Below are 25365 nucleotides of genomic sequence, written 5' to 3'. Positions count from 1 at the left end.
CCCCATGCGCCGCTGCTGCCCGGCGCTCTGCATCCGCACCGCCATCGAGGCCACCGCCATCGAGGCCACCGCCGACATCTCCGCCGCCCTCGCCCCCGTCCCCGTCCCGCCCGCCGCCGTGTCCCGCCCGCCGCTGCTGGTGCTGGTGCTGCTGCAGCGCCGCCCCGCGCCGCCCGCCCCCGCGGCCCCGCCGCACAAGATGGCGGCCGGAGGGAGCGGCGGCCCCGGCGGCCTCTCCTCCTCCTGCCCGCAGCCTCCGCCGCCCCCGCCGGGCAACGGGGCCGCGGCCGCCGCCTGCACCAACGGCGCGCCCGCCTCGCCGCCCGGCCTCACCTACAACCAGAGCGGCGCCGCCAACCCGCCGGCGGCCGGCGGAGGCGCGGGGGGCCCGGCGGCGGCGGGGGCGGCGGGGGCGACCGGCGGGGCGGGCGGTCCCGGCGGGGCGCTGCAGCGGGAGCCGGTGTACAACTGGCAGGCGACGAAGCCGACGGTGCAGGAGCGGTTCGCGTTCCTCTTCAACAACGAGGTGCTCAGCGACGTGCACTTCCTGGTGGGGAAGGGCCGCGGCTCCCAGCGCATCCCGGCGCACAGGTGGGGCGGGGGGCGCGGGGATCCCACGCGCGGGGAGCCGGGGATGCGGGCGGGATGCGGGGTGTGGGGGGAGCCGGCCCCACGGGCCTGCGGGGCGGCCGCGGGTTCCGGGCCTCGGCAGGGTCCTGGGGGCCGGCCCGATGGCCCCGGGGGCGCCTCTTCGCCCCCCCCGTACTGATAAAGGGAGTCGCCCGTTTATTTGACAAATCTGCCCTTCAGGCGTCGCTCCTCCTCCTGTCGGGGTCACCCCCCTCATCCCCAGATTGCCCTTTAAGGATTGCTGGTCTTGCCCCCCACGTTGTGCCCTGAGCGAGTTGCTCGCATGTTCCCTCGGGGAATGGCATCCGTAGCCCCCTCACTTCCCATCAGAGATTGCTCTCCTCACCCCTCTGCGTTGCTCCTCAGGGAGTCACTCCCTTATCCCCCAAAACTGCTTCTCAGGAATTGCTCCCTTTGCTCCCTCGTGTTTCTCCTCAGGGAATTGCCCCCTTAGCCCCCCAAACTGCCCCTCAGGGAATGTCTCCCTATTCTCAGAACAGTTCTTCAGGGATGATCCCTTCACTCTCCATCAGGGATGGCCCCTCATCCCCAAAACTGTCCCTCAGGGATGGCCCTGGGAGCGCTGTGGGCTCTCCTGCAGCCTCGGGTGCTGATGTGCCATCAGTGGGGTACAGGGGAGCAGGGTTTGGGTGCTGCATCTCCCCTGTGAAGAGAGAGAAGGGGCTCACATAACTGCACCCCACATTTCACCCCCTGCTCAGGGACATGTCCTGAGCACAGGACCCCACTGTGGTCAGTCTGCGTTGCCCCGGGTCTCTCCCAGCCCCTGGGTCAGTGTCATGCCTCTCCTCTCGGTCAGCAGCCTGGAATGGGTCCAGGGTTTGGGTGGGAGTGTTTTTCCCAGAGGCACAGCATGGAAAACCCCAAATCCCTGGATCTCGCTTGGAAGTAACCCTTGGTTTGGTGGAAAGCAGAGGAGGGGAGGAATAGTCTCCCAGGCTGCCTGATCCCTGCTGACAGGGATCACCAAAATCAGTGAGAGAGATTCAGTTGGGGATGGAAATGAAAGAACAATGATTTGAGACCCCAGATTCCAGGTACAACATTTTAATTTTAAAATTACCTTTATTGAATCTTTTCTGAAGCCCTGTGTTTTGGGGGTTAATCCACTAGCATAAGGAGTTGCAAGAGCTGTGTTGAGAATGGCACCTGGGCCTGAATAACCCTTGGAGGTTAATGCTTAAGGCTGAGCTGCCATTTAAGAATTTGCAGCTCAGAGGAGCTGGGAATCGCCTCCACCTGGATGATGCAGATCTGATGTGGCTGATTGACATTCAGCTGGTTCCTTGGGGGAGCTCCAGTGAATCCCTGTGTGCCACCCTCTTCCCCCTGCCCCGGGAAGGGCCTCCCAAGGAGGAGCTCAGAGATGGAACCAGCTTTAATTGGGTGAGAGATGTTCCTTGGTGTACCTGGAAGTGGTGCTCGGCAAAGGCAGCCTCACTCCAAACAGTTTCAAACTATTGCTTTTCTCCTAAGTGCTCCCATTCCTAGAAGTTTCCCCTTCAGATTTCCCCCTTTTCTCTCACTTTTAGAACAAACCACACTTGTTCTAGGATGGTTTGAGTGTTTAGGGTGTCAGCTTTGCTGTCTTATAATTTGAAGCTTAATTAGTATTTGTGTAGGTTTGCTCCTGTCCTGAGAGCTAGGCTTGCTGGGTGGGGTCAGGTGATGTTCAGCCCAGAAATAAATGGAAAATAAATGAAGCTTTGAAAAAAAAAAATTGTCCCCAAAGTGAGATGCTGCTTAATTGCTCTGAAATTCATCTGGTGCTCTGGGTGGTAAAGATAGAATGGAGTGTGTCATGGTGTGACCTCCCACCTAAGGATTTAGAGGTTTTAGTAAAACTTGTCCCTGTGATGTTACAGTTGGGATATCCTGGTGATTCATGAAGTACTGTGGTTATTTCAGAAATAAGAGTGCCTAAAATAAAACCACCCAGACCCCTTCTGTGCTCAGTTCTCCCACAGCAGCTCAACAGCAGAAGAGACTTTGTGCTGGAATTGAGTTGCAAAGCAACCGTGGGTTCAGTTGGAGCGGTGGAGTTTTGCTTCAGCGACCGGGGCAGGTGTTGGTGCGTTGTCAGATGCCTGAAATCATAAACTCGCAGAGTTTCTAAGGTTGGGAAACAGCTTTAAGATCATCAAATCCAACCATCAGCCCAGCACTACTACATTCACCACTAAACCATGTCCCCAAGTGCCACATCCACAGGTTTTTTGGACACTTCCAGGGATGGTAACTCCACCGTCACTCTGGGCAGCCCATTCTAATGCTTTGCAACTTTTTCTGTAAAGAATTCTTCCCTAATATCCAATCTAAACCTCCCCTGGCACAATTCTGCACAGCTCCCAGGTAAGTATTTCTGCAGTCTGATTTAATTGTATAAATTTTCAGACCAAGCCAGGTACCAAGCATGGCTGCAGGAGGAGCAGTTCCTAAATAGGGTTTTTGGACAGCTCCTTATGGTGCTTTGAGGAGTGGTCTGCGGCATCCTGCCTGTCATCCTCGATATGGCTTCATGGTGTGCTGGGAATGGCTTTGGCAGCAGACTGGGCAGCACAAATAATCCAAGAGATGCAGTCCTGTGGGAGCTGGAAGTGATGGTGCAGGTGATTCCTGGTCAGTCTCCTCCTGGATGGAGCCAAGGGAATGTGGTGGGTTTGTGGGTTGAGGTAATGCAGTGGTGTGTGCTCAGTGAGCACAGGTGATGTTTGTCCACAGATGCTGCCGACAGGAAGAGGTTTCTGACAGAGCTGTAGGTTCAGGTGTGTTTCTGAGTGTGCTTGGCAAATTCAGTTAACGGCCTTGAACTGAAAGGAGGGGAGACTTAGATTAGATATCAGGAAGGAATTCTTTCCTGTGAGGGTGGGAGGCCTTGGCACAGGGTGCCCAGAGCAGCTGTGGCTGTCCCTGGATCCCTGGCAGCGTCCAAGGCCAGGCTGGACAGGGCTTGGAGCAGCCTGGGACAGTGGAAGGTGTCCCTGCCCATGGCAGGGGGTGGCACTGGTTGGGCTTTAAGGTCCCTTCCCACCCAAACCATTTCAGGATTCTGTGGCTCAGCAGTTCGTATCAAGCCACAAAGACAGACAAACCTCACTGAGCAACTAAGAGCAAACATTCATTTTGTGTGTAAGAACCCACTTTGTAGGTAAAAGGTGTAAAAGAGTTTGACTGAAGGGTGCTCTCCAAGCATCTACAGCCCTGAAATCAGGTGTTTCCCACCTGGAGGAGGCTCCAGACCCTGTGGAAGTTCTTGCCTACCCTGAAGCAGGCCCTGTCTCTGAGCCTTCAGCTCGTTCCCTCTTGCTGCTGAATAAGCCATGAAGATAGGATGGCCTTAATTTTTTTCGATGTCAAGGCCGGGCTGAGCAGCTGCCTCAAAGCTTCATGGTGCCAGCATGGCCAAGGTCAACACATTGATTAGAGCCAGCAGTAAGAGGGAAGGGTTTTTTTGTCTTTTTCCAGATCTGCTTCATTGAGCACAATATCGATGGAATTAGGAATGTCTAAACCTCATCAGCTAAATCAGGAGCAGCGTGGGTGTCATAATTAAACTTGTTAATTGGCCAGAAAACAGGGCCCAAGAGTGAGCAGGGCAAGCATGTGGGGATGCAACCCTGTGTGTGCTCCAGCCTGGGAGATCTACAGCTTGGGGACAGCCTGAGTAAGATTTTGGCTGTTGTTTCCAGGAGTCTCTTCTTAGCCCATCCTCTCTTTTCTCGGGCCTGTATTCACTCACAGTTCCTGCAGCATCATGTGCTGAGGTGTCCCAGCTCCTGCTCCTGTGCAGGGCTGCTCCTGCCTCCTGCTCCTTTCACTGGGGGTCTGCAGCCAGCACACCATCATCAGCAGCAGCTTCTCGTCACCTACGGTGTCACCGAGCTCCAGCACGTCACGTGTTGCTCTGTTCCTGTGCCAGCTCTTCTGGAGCAGATATTTTAAGGTTTCTCCGCAGTGGTGCGGATGGAGGAGGGAGCTGTGCAGCTGCAGTGGGGTAGCTGTGGGTTTTGAGGGGTTTCTTTCATTGGTGTTACTGTAGTGCCTGGAAAGGGAGCAGCACTGGTGGGTGTGCAGATGAAACCAGGTGACGAGTGGAGGTGCCAAAGTGAACGGGAAGCAGTGAAAGTTGTGATGGGAGGCAAAATAGCAGAAGGAAAGTGATATTCTTGCAGGCCTTCAACAGCCTGTAGAGTCAGCTTTGGATCCTTTTGAAGACAAATCAGATTAACCTTAAGGAAGTTCCTGTGACTGTGATTGCTGACAGTCAGTTTGCTTTGGCTCTTCCTGGTGCAGAGGGAATGAGGAGAAATCAGGTGTTGCTTTTTAATTCTTTAGTTCTGTTTCTGCTTATTTCTCTGCTTCCTTTCAGTAGTCCACTCTGTTTTGGCCACAAAAGTGTTTAAGAATAACCCTCTGTTGGATTTTCCCATCTGAAACAAACCCTATCTCTTCCTCCTGCAGACCTACACAGTTGGGGGAAGCTGGTGGTTCGTGTAGGAGGAATGGTGTGCATCCCTGCTTTTCCTGGAATGTCTTTAGAGCAGCTTTAAATGTTCATTTTAGGAAGAGTAAGAAAACACTGGAGAGAGAGGGATTTTCTTGCGTTAATTATGTTCTCTCAATGTTTTAAGAGGACTTCAAGTGTGCAGTCCTGTGTTTCTCTGGCACCTCCTGGGATCCTATTAGGGCTCAGCAGTTTACAAAATCCGACTGATTTGTCCCCGACTGAAATGGAAGCAAACATTTGAGAGTTTTTTTAAATGAATGCCCTTTTCAAATAGCTTCTGAAAGCTCTTGCTCATTGAGGACCTATACTGTGCTGGCTGTGAGAATGAAAATTTGAGAGCGCAATTAATATATGTTAATTTTTAGTATCAGACAAAGCGAGCGATTGTTTTGCCACCATCGCTGCTTTTGGAGGAACAAGGATTTTTGTTTCATCTGGCAATTCTGGTATTGTGAGGAAGGTTTTTATTTGTTCTTGCCGTTTTTCTTGAGAATGGTTTGACAGAAATATGCATGTGTGTACTTTTTTGTAACCACTGTGGTTTGTCCCGAGCTCCCTGAGCCCATCAGGAACAATAAACCGGCTCGGTCAGCCAAACTCCGTCACAGCAAACGAGCCTGGCACATCCCTGGAGCTTCACTCCATTGTATCCCTGGGAAGCCTCCTTTGGATGGGAGGGGAGTGAAAAGTGAGAAAATGAAAACGTTGTTTAAATGGAAATTTCCTACTTTTAAAGGTCATTTCTGATTAAATCTGACTGAAATTCTCCCTTAGTGCTGGACTTTCCTTGGGCTGGAGGTTTCTGCCCCATGCCTGCTGTCTCATGTGGGTTTCTGCCTGCAGTTCTTGCTGCTTCTCTGGAAGTGTGCATCAAACCACTGCAGCAAGGGCCTGGAATATTCCAGCTTTTTCCTTTTCTTAGTTGGTAGAGAAGTGGTTGTAGTCATCTTCTGCAGCCTGGGCTGCTCTGCTTCCCCACACTGCTGAGCTGTGACTTTCATTTTAACTTCAGGGAGCTGCATGGTGGCAGACACAGGAATCCTTCATGGCAAAAGCTCATCTCTGCATTTTTGAACAAGAAAGTTCTCAAAATGGCTTTCTGAGTCCTGAGGCAGGTACAGCAGCTTAAATATACACAGGCCTCAGGCCTGGGCCTCCCCCTAAAACAGGAGATGTTGTCTCTCAAGGGAAAATCATCTTGTTTGTGTGGGAGTGCTGGGACGTAATTTTTGGTCTCAAACCTGTTTTGTGCAAGTTTCTGCTTCCAGTCTCTTTAGAGCCGATAACATCCTTCTCTGTGCCAGTAATTACCATGTGAGTTCCCAGCAGTGCTGAAGGGTTCATGGGCACCTCACTGTGCTGGTTTGCTCTGGGGGAGGTTTGTTCTTCCCTCTGGGCTGAGCCCAGAGCAGGTTATCCATGGAAGGACTCAGCCACGTGCCTGGGGAGGGCAGCTTCTGTGCCAGGGCTTGGGATCTGCAGCTGCTGGTGCAGTTTTGCGTTTTGGGAGCTTGCTCTGTCATCACCAAAGATGTGTGCCTGGGCCTGTGGAGGAGGATGGGTAGTGTGCAGTGACAAGTTTTCCATAAGTGATTCCAGTAGGTGACTGTGGGGAATAGCAGCAAGACTTGGGCTCTGCTTACTGGAAGAACTTGTACTCCCTAACTTTGCTCTTTCTTTGCTTCTCAACCTTGGGATGATACATAGCCTCCTACAGGGACTTTATAAAGCAGCCATGTGTATTCTATTCCATAATTCCCAAAATCTGACCTTTGGGGAACCCTTACTGTGCCGTATGCCAGGACAGGGCTCAGAAGGAAAGTTCCTTGCAGCTTTGGTGCTTTGCAGTTAAGGAGCAGAAAGCCTGACCCTCCCTGCTCTTGCAAAATCCTTTTGCTTTAACTCCACAAGCGATTTACTTTCCCTGAGGGCGGCTTTGGGGATTAGCAACCAGCCTGGGATTTTTTTTTTTTTTTGGAATATAAATATGTTTTAACATAAGGTTTTATTTGCATGTTTGTTTGTTCCACGTTAGGTTTGTGCTGGCCGTGGGCAGCGCCGTCTTCGATGCAATGTTTAATGGTGGGATGGCCACAACCTCCACAGAGATTGAGCTGCCTGACGTGGAGCCTGCTGCCTTCCTAGCTCTGCTCAAGTAAGCTGCTTCTAAAGCACAGGATAACTGGGATGCACACATTTAGTGTAGAAAAAAAAATGGTTTTAATGAAAGCAGGGAAATATTCGTAGAGTGGAGATTGTTAGCTTCCAAAATGAATGCCTCTTTGATCTGTTCAACAGTATTTAAATGCTGGTGTTAAATCCTTGTTTTCTTGGGTGAAAGTCTGCTGTAGCTACTGCATAAAACTCTGTGTGTGTATATACATATATATATAAAATATGGGCCATTGTCTTACAGCTTCTTATTCATTAATTGGTTTGGTTTCCAAATGTTCTTTGAGAGAAGAGGGGAAAAGCGATCTTTTGTAAGCTCTGTAGGTTACAAATACTTGGAGCTTGTTTAGGTCACAAGCAAGTTGTAACAGGTAAGCAGGGGTGTGTAATAAATGTCAGCCATTCCATGTGAATGGAGGGTATCACCCTTTGTGTGGGCTTTATTCCTCTTTCGGAGAGCTGGGTTTGAATTTACATTTCCAGGGTGTGCTGCAAGTCTGTGTGCTGGAGGAGGAGGAGGAGGAAGGGGCTGTAATATCCTATTCACCAATTCCTTTAAGCTCGGCTGGTGCTGTACAGCATCCAGCAGCAATCCTGAATGGATGCTGGAAAGTCATTGTCCTGTTTCTATAGGATTTCTGTAACCTACTTCCAGGGGTTTCCAGTCCTGTGCTCTTGACATGTTCCCCACTCTCTTCCTGTTGGGAGCAGTCACTATATATAGCTCTGGCACACTTTTTGCTTTACCTTCAGAAAGTGCTTTGGCTTTGCCTGTGCTATCTTAGAATACTTTAAAATTGATCTGGGCTAGAATGAGAGGCCAGAAATAAGTGGGAGCCCCGAGCCCCTTCCCCTTTGGCTCGCTTTAAAGCAGACACCAGCACGTGGGGAATCCCTCTAATTGGTGTGTGCCTATCAGCCATGTGGATCTCTCTGGAGTGCAGAGCTTGTAACTACCTTTAAATCTTAGTGAGGCCCAAATATCCAGTGAATTAGGGGCAGAAACCCTGTCGTTTCCCTGCCAGTGCTGAGATTTCAGCACCTGATTAAGCAGAGGGATTTCAGAAGAGACCCATCATCTCAAAAGACAAGTTATGACTTTAGGTGGATTTCAGGAGAATTTTTTTTTTTTTTTTGTGGGAGAAGTCATTGGTGGATTACCTCAGTGCCTCTGAGCTTGCAGTTACGCTGCTGTGCCCATGGTCCAGTGACAACTTGAGTGCTTAATCTAGAACTTTTAAATTGCTTTTAAAATGCTCAAGAGCTTAAATGTGCCAGAGGAAGTTTGGGTGCTGCTTCCAGGAGAATGCTGACCAAATATGTGGTATGAGTTCCTGGAATAAAACCAGTCCCTCCAAACACTGATCTGCAATGGCAGCTGATCCTTACATGTTTCTGAACTTGGTCCAAGCCATGATCTAATGCTGTAGGATCAGAAGCTTATCCAGGGACAGAGTGCCCATCCTGAGTGTTCTGCAGAAGGTCCCATCTGGATGCTGGATTGCAGCGGAGTTTGTGAGCTAGTGACCTTTAATGCTGTAATTGTGTAAGAGATTCTTCTTCATTATTATTTTCATGTTAACCCAAAGATGGGAACATGTCTGATTGGCTGGGGTTACAGTCTAAATGTTCTTTTAAATTGACACTGGGCTTTTTCCACAGTTTGAGCCTCTCTTGTTGTCTCAGCACACACTGGACTGTGGTAAACAGAGATACTGACACAGTCACTGAAGTAAACAAATAATTGCTTTTAAAGCCACTGTGTTCTTTTAATCTTGGAATAGAAAGGATTGCTCAGTGCAAATGGGGCTGGGAAGGGATGTGTGCAAAATGCATTGATGAACCTGTGGCATGAGGCTGCTATTGACAAATGCCCTGGAGCAGCACAAAAGCCTGCTTTCAGCAGTGGGAGTGCTTCCCTGCCTGTGGATCACGCTGTTGATGCTTCCCTGAATGGCATCCCGGTTTTCTCTGGCTGGAGGAGCAGGAGCTCCTCTGCTGCAGATGGGAATGCTGCCTGGCATCCCCCTGGAAGAGCCCTGCTGCTGCATGAAGCTTCCAGGAGTAGCAGCTGTACCACCTGCTGCTGTGTCCCCTTCAGAGAAATGCAGAGCAAGAAATCGCTGGAGTTTCCAAAATATCCTGTAGAATAGGAATGCCAAGCACAGTTAACACAGTCTCTGTGCTTTGTGCCTTTGAGAGCCTGACTGGCAAATGCTCCACTGGTTAAAGGAGATACGGTAAAAAAACCACCTCTGCATGGGCTGTTCAGCCTGGAGAAGAGAAGGCTCCAGGGAGAGCTCAGAGCCCTTTGCAGGGCCCAAACGGGCTCCAGGAGAGCTGGAGAGGGACTGGGGACAAGGGATGGAGGGACAGGACACAGGGAATGGTTTCCACTGCCAGAGGGCAGGGCTGGATGGGAGATTGGGCAGGAATTGTTGGCTGTGAGGGTGGGGAGGCCCTGGCACAGGGTGCCCAGAGCAGCTGTGGCTGCCCCTGGATCCCTGGAAGTGTCCAGTGCCAGTGTCCTGGTTGGGCAGGGTTTGGAGTAACCTATGGAAGGTATCCCTGCCCATGGTGGGGGGTGGGAACAAGGCAGTCTTTAAGGTGCCTTCCAAGTCAAACCATTCTGGAATTCTGTGATAAGGACTAACACCAGTGTGTCGCTGTCTCTGGTCACTGAGTTCAGGTATGAGGGGGTTTGGTCAGGTTTCCTTTGTTTTTCAGATCAGGAATGTGCTTCCTTGTTTTGGCCTAACAGTGCAGGCTGGTGCTTTGCTGCAGCATGGCAGTCCTTGTTTTTCACTGGAATTAACTCTTGCTTTATGCTGAAGTTACATTGTGAGCTGTGCTTAAATATCTGTGTCATGAAATGAAGCAGTTCAATCTATAAAGCGAAGAGGTGAGAAAGGGGAGTGTGTGTAAAGCACCCCGCGTGCAGTGGATGGATATGTCTGAGTGCTTCTCAGCACTTCTGAATTAGTAGTGTAAGATGGAGTTTCTCTTCTGAGGGAGGCAGGCAAGGTTGGATCTTTGTCCTTGTTTATTCTAATTGAACAGCCAAAAATTTGAACTTTAAGGGGTGCACTTAGGCAGAGTCTGTTTTAGCCTGGTATAAGTGGCAGGCTAAGAACTCACTGGTGGTGGGGTGCAATGCGGTTTGAGCTGCTTCAGTGGAAATCCCAGCTGTTCAAAGTTATACTGTAAAATGTCTGTTACAAAAAAAAAGTAAATCTTGGTAAACCAGAGTCAGTGGGAAGGATGTGAAAACCCTTCTATCTCTCCAGCAGAGGAAATGGACCAGGATGACGGGCAGAGGCACAAACATGTTTTCTGTGAATTGGAGGGGCTTAACCCTGTTATCTTAATTCACCACAGCAATGTTTGTTCACATGTTTTCAGATTTCTTTACTCAGACGAAGTTCAGATCGGACCAGAGACTGTTATGACAACACTTTACACAGCTAAGAAATATGCAGTTCCAGCCCTTGAAGCTCATTGTGTGGAGTTTCTTAAAAAAAACCTCCGAGCAGACAACGCATTCATGCTGTTAACTCAGGTGAGCTTGTGATCATCTGCCTTCAGGAAGGTCTGGCACAGTCAGAAAATGGGAGGTTTCTGGGTGTTAAAGAGCTGATCATCCAAAGTGGAACAGTTCTGGTTCATTTTGAGTTCTTCCTCACAGGAATCCAGCGCTGCTGAGCAGGTTCTTATAAAGAACAAGAAAATACAGCAAACGTTGCTGCTGTTTCAGATCTTTCTGTTTCACTGTGGCAGGTGGTTCCTTCTAGAGTGTGAGCTGGCTGGGGATGGAGTTAACAGGGTGGAAAGATTTCATCTGCAAGAAGAAAAGTGGAATGAGAGGATTTCCATGTGTTACAGAATCAGGACTGGTAATGCTGAGCTTTCTCTCAGTGCTGTGTCTGGCTGCTCAGCCATTCCTTGAAGGACTTTTGTGCAATACATTTCCTGTAGTGGGGAGAAAGAAAACCTTTTCACGAGTACTTTGGTTTATTTTCCTGGGAGAGGAGCAAGATGCTCTTTTCCTCAGCCTGTTCCTTGGCCTTGGATCTGATCCAGTCTCTCAAGGCTGGACTCCTCCACCTTCCATTCGACTCTTGAAGCAGCGAAGTAGGAGACGATGTTTACAACTTCTGCTTAGTTTGGAAAAGATCAGACTTGGCATCCAGGTTGATTAAGTGAGCATCACTGTTGTCCCCATTTCCCAGCCCTATCCTCTCTCTCTGGTCACTGCCATTCTCTCTCAGACAGCTGATGCCACATTGGTGGCATCCACAGTGCTGTCACCTGTGTGGTGGAGTCTGGCACTGCCAGGGACACCCTGTTCTGGGAGCCGTAGGAATAAGAAACACACAGGCATTGTATGTGAGTTTCTTTCCTTTAGGGAATGGGCAGACTGGAGTGGCTCTGAAGGGATATTTCTCATCAGCCAGCTCAGGAAAGTTGCTGTGATGTCTGATGTTAAACAGACCTTGCAGAGGAGTTCCCAGCTGCAGTGAGTTGCAGGCCAGCACACTAAGGTGGTCTGGCTCTGAGGGATTGCCTGCCTTGCCCGGCATTCCTGTCTGCTGGATTTTTCCCCCTCGTCAGGAGTGCAGGTGTCTCCCAGGCTCTGGCTGTCGGTGCCATGTGGGTGGCAGTGGCTACACCAGCAGTTGTGCAGATATTGAAGCAGTCACTGCTGAGCTCTTTGCTCAGGATTAGGCTGGGATTATTTTTTGAGTTTAAATATTTGGGTCAGTTCTCAAAGTAGTTCCATGTCACACTGCCCTTGTAGACGCTTGTTACAGCTTGTGTTCAGCTACTGCTGCAACACTCCATGACCTTCTTTACACACCCTCTTTAACCTGGCCCTTTCCCACATGCCGTGAGCAGATGAGGCAGCCCCTGAGGCATGGGGGTATCCACACTGCACTTCCCAGAGGCAGATTCAGGGCTTGAAGGCTCTTGTTTGGGCAATGGCAGCCAAAGCTGTGCTCCCATCTGTGCATGGTAGGACAATTGCAGCTCCTTGGCTGCAGCTCTCCTGTTCTTTGGGTTCAGCAGCTGCAGTCTGAAAGATCAGAAGTTGTTGGCCAGCAACTGGGAACAGATGATTCCCGCAGGCTGAAGTTTTGGGGAGGCGTCTTAAGCTACCCACTGCCTCAAGATGGGTTGGAGGTGTTGGCTTTTAATGGTATTCCTTATGCAGAGATTTTTTGTGGCTCCCTGTGTCTCTGCACTTGAGTTTGTAGCTTTGGCAAGGTAATTAGGTTTCTGGTGACTTCCTTACAGGTCACAAAGGTCCTTCTTTGGCAAAGGAGGAAGGTTTCCTTGTGTTTCAGGTGCCAAAAGCAAACTACCGCCTGGCACTCTGATCAGTGGCACTGAGGCAGGTGAAATGCCAGGTGGGGAAAGGCTTTCCTGATTCCTTTTGTTTGTGGCTTGTCCACTCTGATTAATTATCAGTAGTGTTTCCCATCTAGTTTTAGGTCCACTGTTGCTCTGTGTCAAGTCTGAGATGTTTGAGGCAGGTCTTGTTGGAGAAACGTTCCTGATCTCGATGACTGGCTGCACCTCACTGGAAGGATCTCTTCTCACAACCCTCTTGTTTCTGGTCCAGTGTGAAAACCTGCCTGTTTTCTGCTTTCTCTGCATCAAACCAACAAACTCTTCAGTAAATTACAGACCTGAGATAAATCTTGTACAGGGCATTGCCCATAGTCTTAAGATCACAGACCTGATATCCCAGGTAGAGCTGCAAACCCCTTTTTGTGTGTGTCTGCCCAATCTGCTGGTCCAGCAGCTGTGTCACTGTCTGTCTCAAGCAACTGCTGATCAGTGGCAGAAATATCAGAGGCAAAGAGCTTTTCGAATTGATTGTGCCTCGTGGTGAACCGTGATCCTCTCTCATGCCAGACGTATGTCCAAGTGTCACTTTGATCAGCAAGGAAATAAAGCTTGCCTGGAGCTGCTGTGGGGAAGAGCTCTGCAAATGTAATCGAAATCCTCACGTGTCCAAAGAGCCACTACAGTAGTAAAGTCTGAGTCAGTCACAGCTCTTGATGCCAAGAGTATAGAGGCACTGGCAGCCCTCCAGTCCCTGGAGCAGGTGACAACTGCTGAAGTTTCCCTGGGCCCTGAGAAATTGTTTCAGCTTCCTGCACTTGAGGTCTCAGCAGAGAGGCTGGCCTTGCTGAGCTCTGCATGCCACAAGCAGGGGGTGAAGCAGAAGGTGCTCAAAGGTGCCTCCTGAGTGATGAAATTCCCGGCCCGAAACATGAGTTTTAAACCTTACCTGTGGCAGTGAGTTCAAGTCCAGTGTGTTCTTGTTAGGTGTGATGTCGAGGCAGTTCCTTCCTAAACAACAAAACCAAAGCACTGAAGTAAGAGGTCATTTAGTGGGTTTTTTTTGTGTTTTCCACCCATTTCTGCTTATGCTGGGTGCTGGGCTGGTAACGCACAGCAGTCCAGGGTGATCTGAAGCGGCAGCAAAATTGTTACAAGACTTCACTTAATTTGGGCAGAGAAATTCTGAGCGGCTCTCCAGGCTGTGTACAGGCTTTGCTTGGAATAGTAACCTATTTTGGGACAAATTCTTTAAGGTAACTGGATTAGAGTAGCTGTTTCTGTGCAAAACATGGAAATGCACTAAGCAGGCTGTGTACCCTGTAGGGCTCCCCAGGACACACAGGCGCTGCTGCTAGAGCTTTTTCTTGCAAATACACAAGATCAGTGTGGCTGCTCTTACAGAATAAGCTGCCTCTGCATTATTCGTAGAGCAAGCAGGCCTGGAGTCACCGGGCAAAGCTTCCTTGTAAATAGAAAAATGATGTAAAAACTGCCTGTGCTCAGCTGACAGGGTCAGTGTGGTGCTGGAAAGCACGATCAGTGCCTGCACCCAGGCTGTGTTAAAACAAAGACGTGCCTGAAGACATGCACAGCTGAACCAGGGCTGCTGCCAAATGCAGAATTTTCTAGTGTTTGCCTTGTCATGCTTAACTGCTTGTGAAAGGCCCAGTGGATTCCTGGTGCAGTCAGGCATGGTATTGCTAATGAAGATGGGCTGTGGCAGGGGAAGGGGGGTTCCTAGTGTAAACTTTAAAATACCTTTTCTGTTAATGATGCTCTTTCCTGCCTAGGCCCGGCTGTTTGATGAGCCCCAGCTGGCCAGCCTGTGCCTGGAGAACATAGACAAAAACACCTCAGATGCCATCAATGCAGAGGGGTTTACAGACATTGACCTGGGTAAGCTCTTTTCCATCCCTCCCTCTCTCTCCGTGCTTTCATAACCAGCTCGTCTCTAAAGTTGTTACTGGTTAATAATGCTTGGCACTTGTGGCTTGGCTGTTCTGGAGCAATCAGTTGAATAGTCTCTGGCACAAAGTGGCTGGAGACAGGGAATTTGCCAAAGAGTTTGCTGCCTTGCCTGCAGAAATACCCTGGAATCTGCTTACTTTGGTGCAACTTGAGTTTTCTGGGCATGACACAAAGCCCGCTTCCTGTGTTGATGTTGGCAGGTTTTGGGTGGGAGTAAACTTGCCTTTTTTTAGAGTTGGCTTTGTTCCCCAAGTCTTTGTCAGGTTTTGGAGTTAAAAAGGTGGTGTGTTTTTGGAAGAAAGGACTGGCTATTTTAATTACCATCTGCAGTTTCCAAACTTGCTGGGCACAGTTAATGAACATCAAAATTCAGGCTTTAACCTTCTTCTAATGGGGTGGGCTGTGGAGGTAAGGCACGGATCACCTTCTGGCTTTCATGCTGCTTGTTTCATCCAAATTTGACATCAAGCAAGTTGCAGTTCTTCCTCCTGCACTTGCATTAACATGTCAATTAAATGGGCTCTGTTTGCTGCTCCAGTGAGCTCCTTGCTGATGGAGTATGCAGATAAATCCTCCTCAGCAGCTGCAGGCAGCACTTTTGGGAGATGCTGTTGGTTCAGCCGCTTCCTCTTTTACCTTGGCTGTGCGTGGGGTACTCCTGGCCAGGTGAAAGGGGCTGATTTGGGGTTAGAGCCTGAAGCTGTGCCTGTTGTCCTGCCCTGCAGACACCCTGGTGGCAGTGCTGGAGAGGGACACCCTGGGGATCCGGGAGGTTCGCCTGTTCAATGCCGTGGTGCGCTGGTCGGAGGCCGAGTGTCAGCGGCAGCAGCTCCAGGTGATTCCAGAGAACAAGCGGAAGGTTCTGGGCAAAGCTCTCTCCCTTATCCGCTTCCCACTGATGACTATTGAGGAGTTTGCAGCAGGTAACTCAACAAAGGTGTTTCTGGCAATCCTGGGCTTTGCTTTTCCTCAGCTACGGAGAGTCAAGTCACGTGACAGAGGGTTTTCTCTGTGTATGCTGTAGTGGTTTAAATATGAGACTCCCCCCACATTCTTCCCCATTTTCCCTCATTCTCCCCCTAAGAGGGGTTTACAAGAAGGCTGGAAAGGGACATTTCATAGGGGCCTGGAGTAGCACAAGGGGGAATGGCTTCCTGAAGGAGGGCAGGGTTAGACTGGATATCAGAAGGAAATTCTGTAGTATAAGGGTGTGAGGCCCTGGCATAGGTTGCCCAGAGCAGCTGTGACTCCAGGCTGGACAGGGCTTGGAGTGCTCTGTGATAGTAGAAGGTGTCCCTGCCTGTGGGAAGGGCTGGAATTGGATGAGCTTTAAGGTCACACTCTTCTGTGATTCTGTGATTAAAATCTACTGTCTAAATGCCATTTTCATCCATGCCCGTTCACTCATTTTGAAGCCTGTGGTGCTCCCCTGGGAGGAACGGGGGGATCACAGCTGTGTTTGCTCTCACAGCGTGGTTGGATGGTTACTGTCCCATTCAGCTGAGAGCAAAGATCCAGACTGGGGTTCACCTGCTCCCCTTTCCAGCCATCCTGAGCGTTTAAACTACACAAAGCTAATGGAGTTGCAAATAATTGGTGTTGATTATAGCCTGTTCCCAAGAGAAGTGGGGATGTTTCTCCCCATCCTCTGCCTGTGGTGGTGTTGGCCCTGTCTTGCCAGTGCTGTTCAGAGCAGAGCCCCATATCTGAAAAACTTTGAAAATGTTCTTTGAGTTGCAGGCTTGGTATTGTTTAGTCTGTGTCTCAAAGCATTTTTCAAGTTTACATTTAGATCTCCATCCACAGAGGTGTCTAACTCATTTCACAGCTTGGACTATGGATTGCCGTGTTTTGTTTTCATCGCTTGTTGTCTTTCACTTCATCCTCTGGTGATTCCCTGGGGATTGGAAGCTGGCAATCGGCTTAAATAGTTTTCATGCTAAAAAAGACACAGTGGAGCCATTTTCCAGACTGCAGCTTGTTTCAGGCTGCAGTGCTGTGTACACAGAAGCAAACAGGGGCACTGACCCCCTTCCGCTGCAGGTCACGTCTCAAGGCAGCGCTGGCGTCAGCTGGTCAGTCCTTCATGTCCCTGTTCCCACGTGAGGAGGGCTGTTAGTAAGGAGAAAATCTGTGCTTCAGGCTTGGTCCCCACTGCCTGCTTGGCCTGTCACGGCTGTGATGTGGCCTTAGTGATGTGGATTTCTTCAGAAGGAGCTTGCTCAGTGAAGCAGAGATCTTTGCATTTTTCTGCAGGTCCCATTTCTTTCAGCCCTTCCTTGTGACCTTGTATTATTCTCTCATTGGAAGGAAAGTGTTTATTTTGGCACGTTTGGGTTGAAGGCTTTGAGCTAGCAGTGCCAGTGCCCCTCCCCATGTTGTCTGTCACAAACTTCCTGTCCCACTTGGACCTTGGTGCTTTAAGAGAAATTCTTAAGTTTTCTCCATCCGCTTTAACCCAAAAGATGAACAAAACCCCCAGACCTGGGGGACTGCAATGATCAGCTGCTCCTTAAACAAGGAATTGGAATTCCTTCAGCTTTGTTCCTTTTTTTTGAGTTTCTGAGTGACTCTGATTTCTGTGATGATCACAGCAGAGACAGGAGAGAGAGACTTTCCCCCTCCCCACCCCTCTCTCAAAACCCAAGAAAAGTTGGAATTTTACAGCAGTGGTTTCACCAGTTTATTGTATAATCTGGTATCAAACGTGGGGTTTTGCATGAAGATGTTTTAACTGGCAAATGTGTCCCTCCCTGCCCTTAGAGCAGGTAATTTGAAACATTGCAGAAGTGAGTTGCAGCAACAGGGAATAAGTTCAGACATGATCGATGGGGCTGATTTTTTTTGCTGAACAAACTATCCAAATGCTCATTTGCCTTTGAGGAGTCGACTTCCTTGAATTCTGGAGTCTCTCCCCATTGCATCATTGGACCAGCTTATGTCTGGGTAAGATCATTCTGAATTTAACCAGCTATGAGTAGTTTTGACCTACAAGTAACTGGGCATTTGCTCATCATGTTAAAGAGCATTTAACTGCTGTTCTTTCCCCAATACTCAGTGGTCTTGTTTCTGTTCAAAGCCTTGTGCAAACAGCTGTGGAGAGGCCTTTGAGTGTTAGGCTGACAGACCAATTTTTATCCGGTTTCCCTTTTGAGAGTATTTGAAGTAGTTTGCAAAGGTTGAGTTTAGCATCACTGAGTTGGTTGCCCAGAGCGGCTGTGGCTGCCCCTGGATCCCTGGAAGTGTCCAAGGCCAGGTTGAAGGGGGCTTGGAACAGCCTGGGACAGTGGAAGGTGTCCCTACCATGGCAGGGGGTGGAACTGGATGAGCTTTAAGGTCCCTTCCAACCCAAACTGCTCTGTGATTCTGTGATCACTCTGGAAAAAATGTCTTGTTACTGGAGAAAAGATGAGAACGTGCTCCAGCTCTTGCTAAAATCATTAACATTTTTCCCAAGGTTCTACAATAAAGCTGTTAAAATACAAAATGTGGATTAAATGCGTGAAGAAATGAGCTGAACCACCTTTGTCTTGAGTAAAAATACTCTTCTGCTTTTTGAGTTGATAGTAACTGTGTGACAGTCCCTCTCCCTGCTCCTCATGTTCCCCCATTGTATCTGAATCACCGGTGTGGATGTATGGAGTCCCTGTCTCTCACCAATGTTACCATTTCCAGGAGTGGGGCAAGGATCAGCTGCATGCTTTTGGGTTTTTTTGGTAGCCCAGTGCATTTGGCCTCCACAGAGCTGGGCAGGTAGTCACAGTTCCATGTCCAAGAAGGCTCTGCAGCCCATGACGGCCCTGTGGGTAAAGGGCAGCACCTTTGTCTGGGGTGTAATATCTTGATACAACGCTGGGATCCCATCTGTGCCGGGGGTTTAGCCTGCTCCCAGCTGCAAGTCGGGCTTGTTTCCCCATGAAAACCCCAGAGGGATTCCTTCTGCTTATGCAGTTCTGGGGCCCACAAGATCAGAAGGATCCAAAGCTGTTGGAGAGTGTCCAAAGGAGGGACACGGAGCTGGGGAAGGGTCTGAGGAGAGCCTGAGGGCACTTGGCTGGTTCAGCTGGAGCAGAGGAGACTGAGGGGAGGCTCCTCGGGGGCTGCAGCTCCTCCCGAGGGGAGGCAGAGGGGCAGGGGCTGAGCTCTGCTCTGGGACAGGGACAGGAGCCCAGGAAGGGCTGGAGCTGTGTCAGGCCTTGGGATGGAGCTCAGGGAAAGGTTCTTCCCCCCGAGGCTGCTGGGGCACTGCCCAGGCTCCCCAGGGAAGGGTCCCAGCCCCGAGGCTGCCAGAGCTCCAGGAGCGTTTGGACAACGCTCTCAGGGATGCTCAGGGTGGGATTGTTGGGGTGTCTGTGCAGGGACAGGGGCTGCACTGATGGTCCCTGTTGGGTCCCTTCTGACACAGGATATTCCAGGACTGTGTGATTCCCTAAGGCTGATGGCTTTGCCACTTCCCTCCCCTCTGCAGGGCCTGCCCAGTCGGGGATCCTGACGGACCGGGAGGTGGTGAGCCTGTTCCTGCACTTCACGGTGAACCCGAAGCCGCGGGTGGAGTTCATCGACCGGCCCCGGTGCTGCCTGCGGGGCAAGGAGTGCAGCATCAGCCGCTTCCAGCAGGTGGAGAGCCGCTGGGGGTACAGTGGGACGAGTGACAGGATCAGGTCAGCTCTCGCGCCCATTCCCACCCCTGGACTCGTGTTCCTGAGCTTTCCACTGCTCTAGCTCTGAACACACAAGGTTCTGTGCTCTACCCCGACTTTCCACCATGTAAAACCCAAAGGGGAGTTGTTTTGCTGGGCAGAACCATCCCCTGAAGCGCTGACCCGCATGTTGCTGCCACTTTGCATCTCCGTTGGCAAAGGAAATGTGGCTCCCAGCACAGGCCCCTGGAAAGGGAGGGAAATAACCCCCCAAAGGCCTCCTGCAGCTTAGGGGCACATAAATAAGTTGTCACCAGTTGTCCCCCTGCCGTGCTTCGTGGGGGACAGGTAACCAGTGCTCCATCAGGTTGGTTCCCTACTTCAGGTGTCAGTGTGGCTTGTTGTAGCCCCTTAACCCCTCCTGTTGGAAAGAGAGGTTGGGATAAAGTTCTGCTACACCCTGTTTGTTCAGACCTGAGCTTGTGGAGAACCAGCAGAGCCCAGTTACAGAGACTGGCAGGTGTGGCTGGAAAATGGTGCTTTCCAAGGCTTGTGTGGCCAGGGAATGAGAACAGGACAGGAGGGAATCAGGAAGCCTCGGTTCTTTCCTGATCCGTGTTTATCTTGGGTGGGAGGGGACTCGCAGCAATGAAGCTCTTCACAGTTTTTAAGATGGTTCTGTTGCACTGGAGCTGTTGGTGAGATCCATTGACCCTTGGCAGCGGGAACTGCTGCCAGCTCCAAACACCTCCTGCTCCCACCTGTAATGCACGCAGACCTTGTGGAGCTTGGGTTTGACTTCAGGTTCAGCCTCTGCAGCATCAGGGTCAGTTCCAACACTGAACATTCCATGCTGGCTGCAGATCAGTTTATTCTGGAAACACAACAGGACTAAAAGGGTTGGTGGACAGATGAAGAAACACCATTGGCAGCTTGGCAGGCACTGAGGCTTCTGCTGCCTGAGAAGGTGGAGTTGTAGTGGGGTAAATAGCCTTCCCCTTCTTCCTTGGGCAGCAGGGATTCGTGCATTCAGGAGTGACTGAATCCTTATGTCTGCTCTTGGTAAATTTGGAATGAGCAAATACCCAGCAGCACATGAACAATTCCCCAGGGCTCAGCAGTGAAATATCCAGTGGTGGTTGCTAGACAGAGCACGGTGAGGTGGGCATTGTTCCACGCTCCAGACTGCCCTGCCTGGGCCTGGTGGACCTTTGGGGATGCTGATGTTTTGCCACAACTTGGAAACACTTCCTGTGCCTGGACCCTGAAATCTGGTGATGGTGTTGTGCAGCTTCGTGTTTCACACCAGCCCACTGGGCCAATCTGAGGTGTGAGTGTGCAGCTGATGGTTTCTGTGCAGGGTTTCACCTCTCTCCAAGGGCTGCTCTTAAATCTGTGTAGGTTTGATTAAACCATAGGTGTAAAATCAGCACAAGTGGAGATATTTGTGCTGGTATCAGCTTTGTGCTGGAGCAACACAGGAGTGGCAAGTTAGGACTGACTTTCCTGCTCTTTTCCTGCAGGTTCTCAGTAAACAAAAGGATATTTGTAGTTGGGTTTGGATTATACGGATCCATACACGGGCCAACGGATTACCAAGTAAACATACAGGTAATTCTCTCTGCTACCTTAAAAATCCTGGCTGTTTTAGGGGCTGACAAACACATTTTAGTGAATCTCTAACAAAACCTGAGGTTCAGAGGGACTGTGTGTGTCCCTGGGCAGGGGGGCTGGCAGATGTAGCAAGGGCCAGATGAGGCGCTGGGGATCAGAAGGATTATTGCTCTTGATTTTATTGCACACATCACTACAGCATCTCCCCAGGAATGCTCCCAGCTTTGGGGCAGTTGGGAGGCAGTTTGGGAAGCTGCTGTGCATGATTTCCCACCCTGAGCAGGCTGGGGGAGGCTCAGTAGTCTCAAGTCCATCATGATCTTGTCCCAAGACCGGGTGGATCCCATGGGTGCTGTGTGCCTGTTCTGGGTGCACGTGTGCCACCCCAAGTGTGGATCACTGGACTGTCCCCAGGAGAGTTACTCCAGCACACAGGGCTGGTGTGATGAGCACAGGCTGTCAGCATTTCTTCCCTGATTGCCAGGGCTCATCCTGCTGCCCTGAGCTCTTGGGGGAGAAGGGTCTAAGCACAGTGTGGGCTTGCAGGGCTCTGCCAGCCTGGGGGTGAGGAGAGGGTGTCCTGGGCTGTCTGGGACCTGAGCCCACTGCTCTGTGGTGAGCTCAGAGGGGCCCAGAGCAGCTGTGGCTGCCCCATCCCTCAAAGTTCAGGGCCAGGATGTGGCTTGGAGCAACCTGGGATAGTGGGTGGCGTCCCTGCCCCTGGCAGGGGGGTTGGAGATCCTTAAGGTCCTTTCCAACCCAAACATGGGATCGTGTGGTTCTGTGATCATGGCATTGACGAGGGACACGAGTAATGGACAGTGCAGTCATCACAGGGCCGGTCAATCTGGGAGTGCCTGGGGCTCAGCCCAGCTCAGGGACACTCACGTGGGCAGGGCTGGCAGATAAAGGGCTGACCCTGCGTTGCAGATCATCCACACGGACAGCAACACGGTCCTGGGGCAGAACGACACCGGCTTCAGCTGTGACGGATCGTCCAACACCTTCCGCGTCATGTTCAAGGAGCCTGTTGAGATTTTACCCAATGTCAACTACACGGCCTGTGCTACTCTAAAGGTACCACGTGGGGTGGGGTGAGGTGCAGGCAGGTGAGGGCACCTGCTGTAGGTCTTCAGTGCAACCTGGGCCTTGCTCTGTGTCCTTTGAGGCCAGCGGTACAATCTCCAAGGTCTCTGTGTGACCTGCTGCTGCCATGAGCTCAGCATTCAGAGCTGGTTTTTGACTTGTCTCACAGCACTGAACAGCTGTTTCACTGAGGAGGGGATGGGGTGGTTTTTTTTGTGTGTGTACAGCCGAGCTGTCAGTCCTGCAGGTGTGTAATCCAGAGCCTGCTGTAGTGGCCTCAAAAAGTTCATATTTAGCTGTTGAGACCTGGTTAAATTAGTGTTTAGATAGAGATGAGATTGAGCTCAGAATACCTGAGGTGCAAATCCAGGAGGAACTGAGATCCCCACAGCTCCAAGCCCACCACAGAGCCTGGGCAGCAGCAGAGTCCTGACCTGTTCTTGTCTTCCGTGACCCCTGCAGGGTCCAGATTCCCACTATGGAACCAAAGGACTGCGCAAAGTGATCCATGAATCACCAACGACGGGAGCCAAAACCTGCTTTACGTTCTGTTACGCGGCTGGGAACAACAACGGCACCTCCGTGGAGGATGGACAAATCCCAGAGATCATCTTCTACACATAGTGCCACTGCCCAGCCCGCCCTGGACTCGACTCTTCCCCGTCACCTCCCAAACTAAATCTCTGGCTGAGTTTGACCACACCAATTGGAGCCACACTAGCCAAAGGTCTCAGTGAAATCATTTCAAAGCTCATGTTCTGCCTTGTGCTAGTGCTGCTGCTGCTGCTCTCAGGTGCCAGGCGAGCTGGTGTCCCAGTGCAGGCCAGCTGGTGTCCCAGTACCATTCGTAGGTTGTCTGTGGCTTGTTGTTCTTCACCTCCTGATTAACCCCATCTAACAACGTGCGTTTTTGGACTGTAATGAATGTAGATGCTTTTCCACCGGTCAGAAGCGAGGCGACGAGTGGCTCTGGTTGTGGTTTCACTTGCCATGAGGAGATGGTCCTGCAGACAGACTCGGTCAGGGCTGGGTGGGCCCTGCTCTGCTCCAGCTCAGCAGTCCAGGCCAGACTGCAGGGCTTGGCCAGCCCGTGTCTGGCGCCTTCCCTGCCAGCAGCCTCAGCACGCAGAGCCGCCTTCAAAAGTCACGGAAAGTGGCCTTTTCCCCGAGGCTTTGCTGTTCCAGCACTACACGGGCTTGGAGACCTCAAACCTGAGCTCCTGTGGAGGGACCGCAGCATTTTCCTGCTCTTCTCACTGATCTGTGACAATCCTCACCTCGGGCAGTTGGCGGCAGCGAGGTGACCTCCCTGCAGAGTGGTAAGGGGCAGCAGCCTGGCCCGGTGGGCCCTCCTGTATTCAGCCCCAGCTCTGTTGTTACTGGTCGTTGTCCTTTGCAGAGTGCCAGGGTTTGTCAGTTGAAGCAGAAGGGCACCTGCCTCACCTGTTCCTGGGCATTCCTGCAGTTTCCGTGCACGTTGCCATGCGTTTCCCTCTGTTCCTGTGCGTTGCTGCCCCGCCCCTGCTGCCCTGATGGAAGCAGGAAGAGAGGCTGCATGTGCACCTGCCTGTTACCTGTAACACAGCAAATGGACGAGGATTTACCCAACGGGTCAGGAAAACGCGGAATATTCTCCGTGCTGGTGTGTGTTTGCTCATTGCCTGTTGGCCAGGCACAGGAGGGAGATCACAAACATCACCTGTGGAGCTTGGGGAGCGGGAAGATACCCCCTGTACCCGTTCAGGGCCAGCTGCTTGTCGCTGTGGCTGTCACAGAGAGGGTGGCTGGTCCTGGGCTCCTGCCCAGCCCCACCCTCGCTGCCCATGAGTGAAGACCTCTGCAGAGGAAGCTGGAATTTAGCTTAGCCTGGCGGAAAGACGGGAGCTGCCGGAGCGTGTGTGGGACTGGCTGGGGTGGTGCTGCCTCAGGGCCTCTTCTCCGACCTCCTGCTCCAGCACACAGGGCCATTGCCACTCTATGGGCAGCTGCTGCCGCTGGATTTCACTGCTGGAAGTCAAATCCTGGCTGTCCCTGGCTGGAGCACGGCTTCTCCTCCTCTTCCCACTGCCCCAGCCGGGGTCCTGGGGCTGTGCTGGCTGGAGTCTCCTGCTCAGCCGTGCAGCAGCAGCCTGGGAATGCCCTGCACCTCCTCTCCAGTAGCTGTTAGAGATGGCCAGGGTGTGTTCCGTGCTCCAGGGAGGTGGTGTGAGCTGTGTATTGTCAGCCTGCTTCCAGCTGGGATGGTTCTAATACGGCCAGTACTAAAAAAAATAGAATAAAACCCCAACCCTGGGTCCATGACCTGGTGCCTGAACCCGACTCTGTGCAATGCAGACAGTGTTGTGAGATGGATTCACAGCCCAGGCTCTGTGTCCCTCGGGCTGTCCGTGACTGTGCCCACTCCTGTCACCACCCCTCTCCCAAAGGCGGTGGGAATGTCATTGCTGGCAGCTGGGGCCCATGCTGGGGCCTGCACCTTCCCCGGGGGGGTCTGATCTGGGTTCTGCACCTTGGGGTGTCGGGTACAGGTGGAAATAGTGGAATAATTGGAATTTGAGAGGAGCAGAGCTGTGCACTTGGCTCTGGGAAGAGCAGGGCTGGGGCTGGCCCTGCCCAGCTAGAGTGGGAGCATCCTACTGGCTGTTCCCTGGAAGTTCTGTTCTCATTATTATTTTGTTACACAAATTCTCCTCCCAAATCCCACCTTCCTGCCCTCCCTTGGGGCAGGTCTGGCAGCTTGTCCTGTCATGGAGGGAGAGGAGACAAACTCTGAACTACACCTGAGCAACTTCTGTTCTTACAGCTTTTCCGCAGTTTGATGCAATTCTGGCTTTTGTAGATAGATGAATGTAATTCCTTGTTGGACATGCCTGTTCCTAGAAGTATGAGCCATTCTGTTGTACCACGTCACCTTCCGAGCAGAGCGGGCCCGGCCCGGCTCCTGTGCTATTTGATGAATGTATCCGATGCTCTCGTCCCGTGTTCACACTCTGCTTTTTGGCCAGCTTTGTGATTTGTAAATAGGAGAACAATAAAGACATCGAGGTTGTCTTTACGAAGTTTCTTTGTGATTGGAGGAGAACGATGGCCCCTGGTGGAGGGGAGGTCTGGGTCAAGCCGGCTCCTGGCCCATCTCCCCCAGCCGAGGGTGAAGAATTCCTTGGGAATCCTGGAGCCTGGCAATCATTGCGGGGGGAGTCCAGACCCTCAGGCTCTGAGGTGGTGGTAGGAGGGCAGCAGGATGGCACAGGCTGGGCACACTCTGGTCTGGGTCCTGTCATTTTATGATGGAATTTCTTGAACCTGAATTGGAGGTTTTTGACAATTAAAGGCTTCCTCAGCCTTCGCAGGGGCCAGTCCACGCCTGGGGGGGAA

The 25365-nt window shown here is 51.3% G+C and overlaps 1 protein-coding gene across 1 annotated transcript; it reads left to right on the top strand.

Annotated features, from left to right (window-relative positions):
* On the top strand, positions 1-25045 carry BTBD2 (BTB domain containing 2). The gene is made up of 9 exons (XM_066205609.1): positions 1-591; positions 7194-7313; positions 10733-10889; positions 14473-14578; positions 15376-15573; positions 19119-19311; positions 20814-20901; positions 21835-21981; positions 22453-25045. The coding sequence occupies exons 1-9, from the start codon at positions 5-7 to the stop codon at positions 22612-22614; spliced, it is 1758 nt and encodes a 585-aa protein (XP_066061706.1). The 5' UTR covers positions 1-4; the 3' UTR covers positions 22615-25045.
* The last annotated feature ends 320 nt before the right edge of the window (positions 25046-25365 follow it).

The sequence above is a fragment of the Chamaea fasciata genome, unplaced genomic scaffold (genome assembly GCF_029207755.1).
Source record: "Chamaea fasciata isolate MVZ Bird 193981 ecotype frontalis unplaced genomic scaffold, bChaFas1.0.hap1 SCAF_28, whole genome shotgun sequence".
In the NCBI taxonomy this organism is placed as follows: Eukaryota; Metazoa; Chordata; class Aves; order Passeriformes; family Sylviidae; genus Chamaea; species Chamaea fasciata.
The sequence above is the reverse complement of the archived record's forward strand: the minus strand, read 5'-3'. Positions and strand labels throughout refer to the sequence as shown.

Bases quoted from the DNA above. Each gene is read 5' to 3' on its own strand.
- BTBD2 (XM_066205609.1), top strand. From the start codon at position 5: ATGCGCCGCTGCTGCCCGGCGCTCTGCATCCGCACCGCCATCGAGGCC. The intron at 14,579-15,375 runs GTAAGCTCTTTT...CCTGCCCTGCAG, and splicing joins GTTTACAGACATTGACCTGG to ACACCCTGGTGGCAGTGCTG. The intron at 21,982-22,452 runs GTACCACGTGGG...TGACCCCTGCAG, and splicing joins CGGCCTGTGCTACTCTAAAG to GGTCCAGATTCCCACTATGG.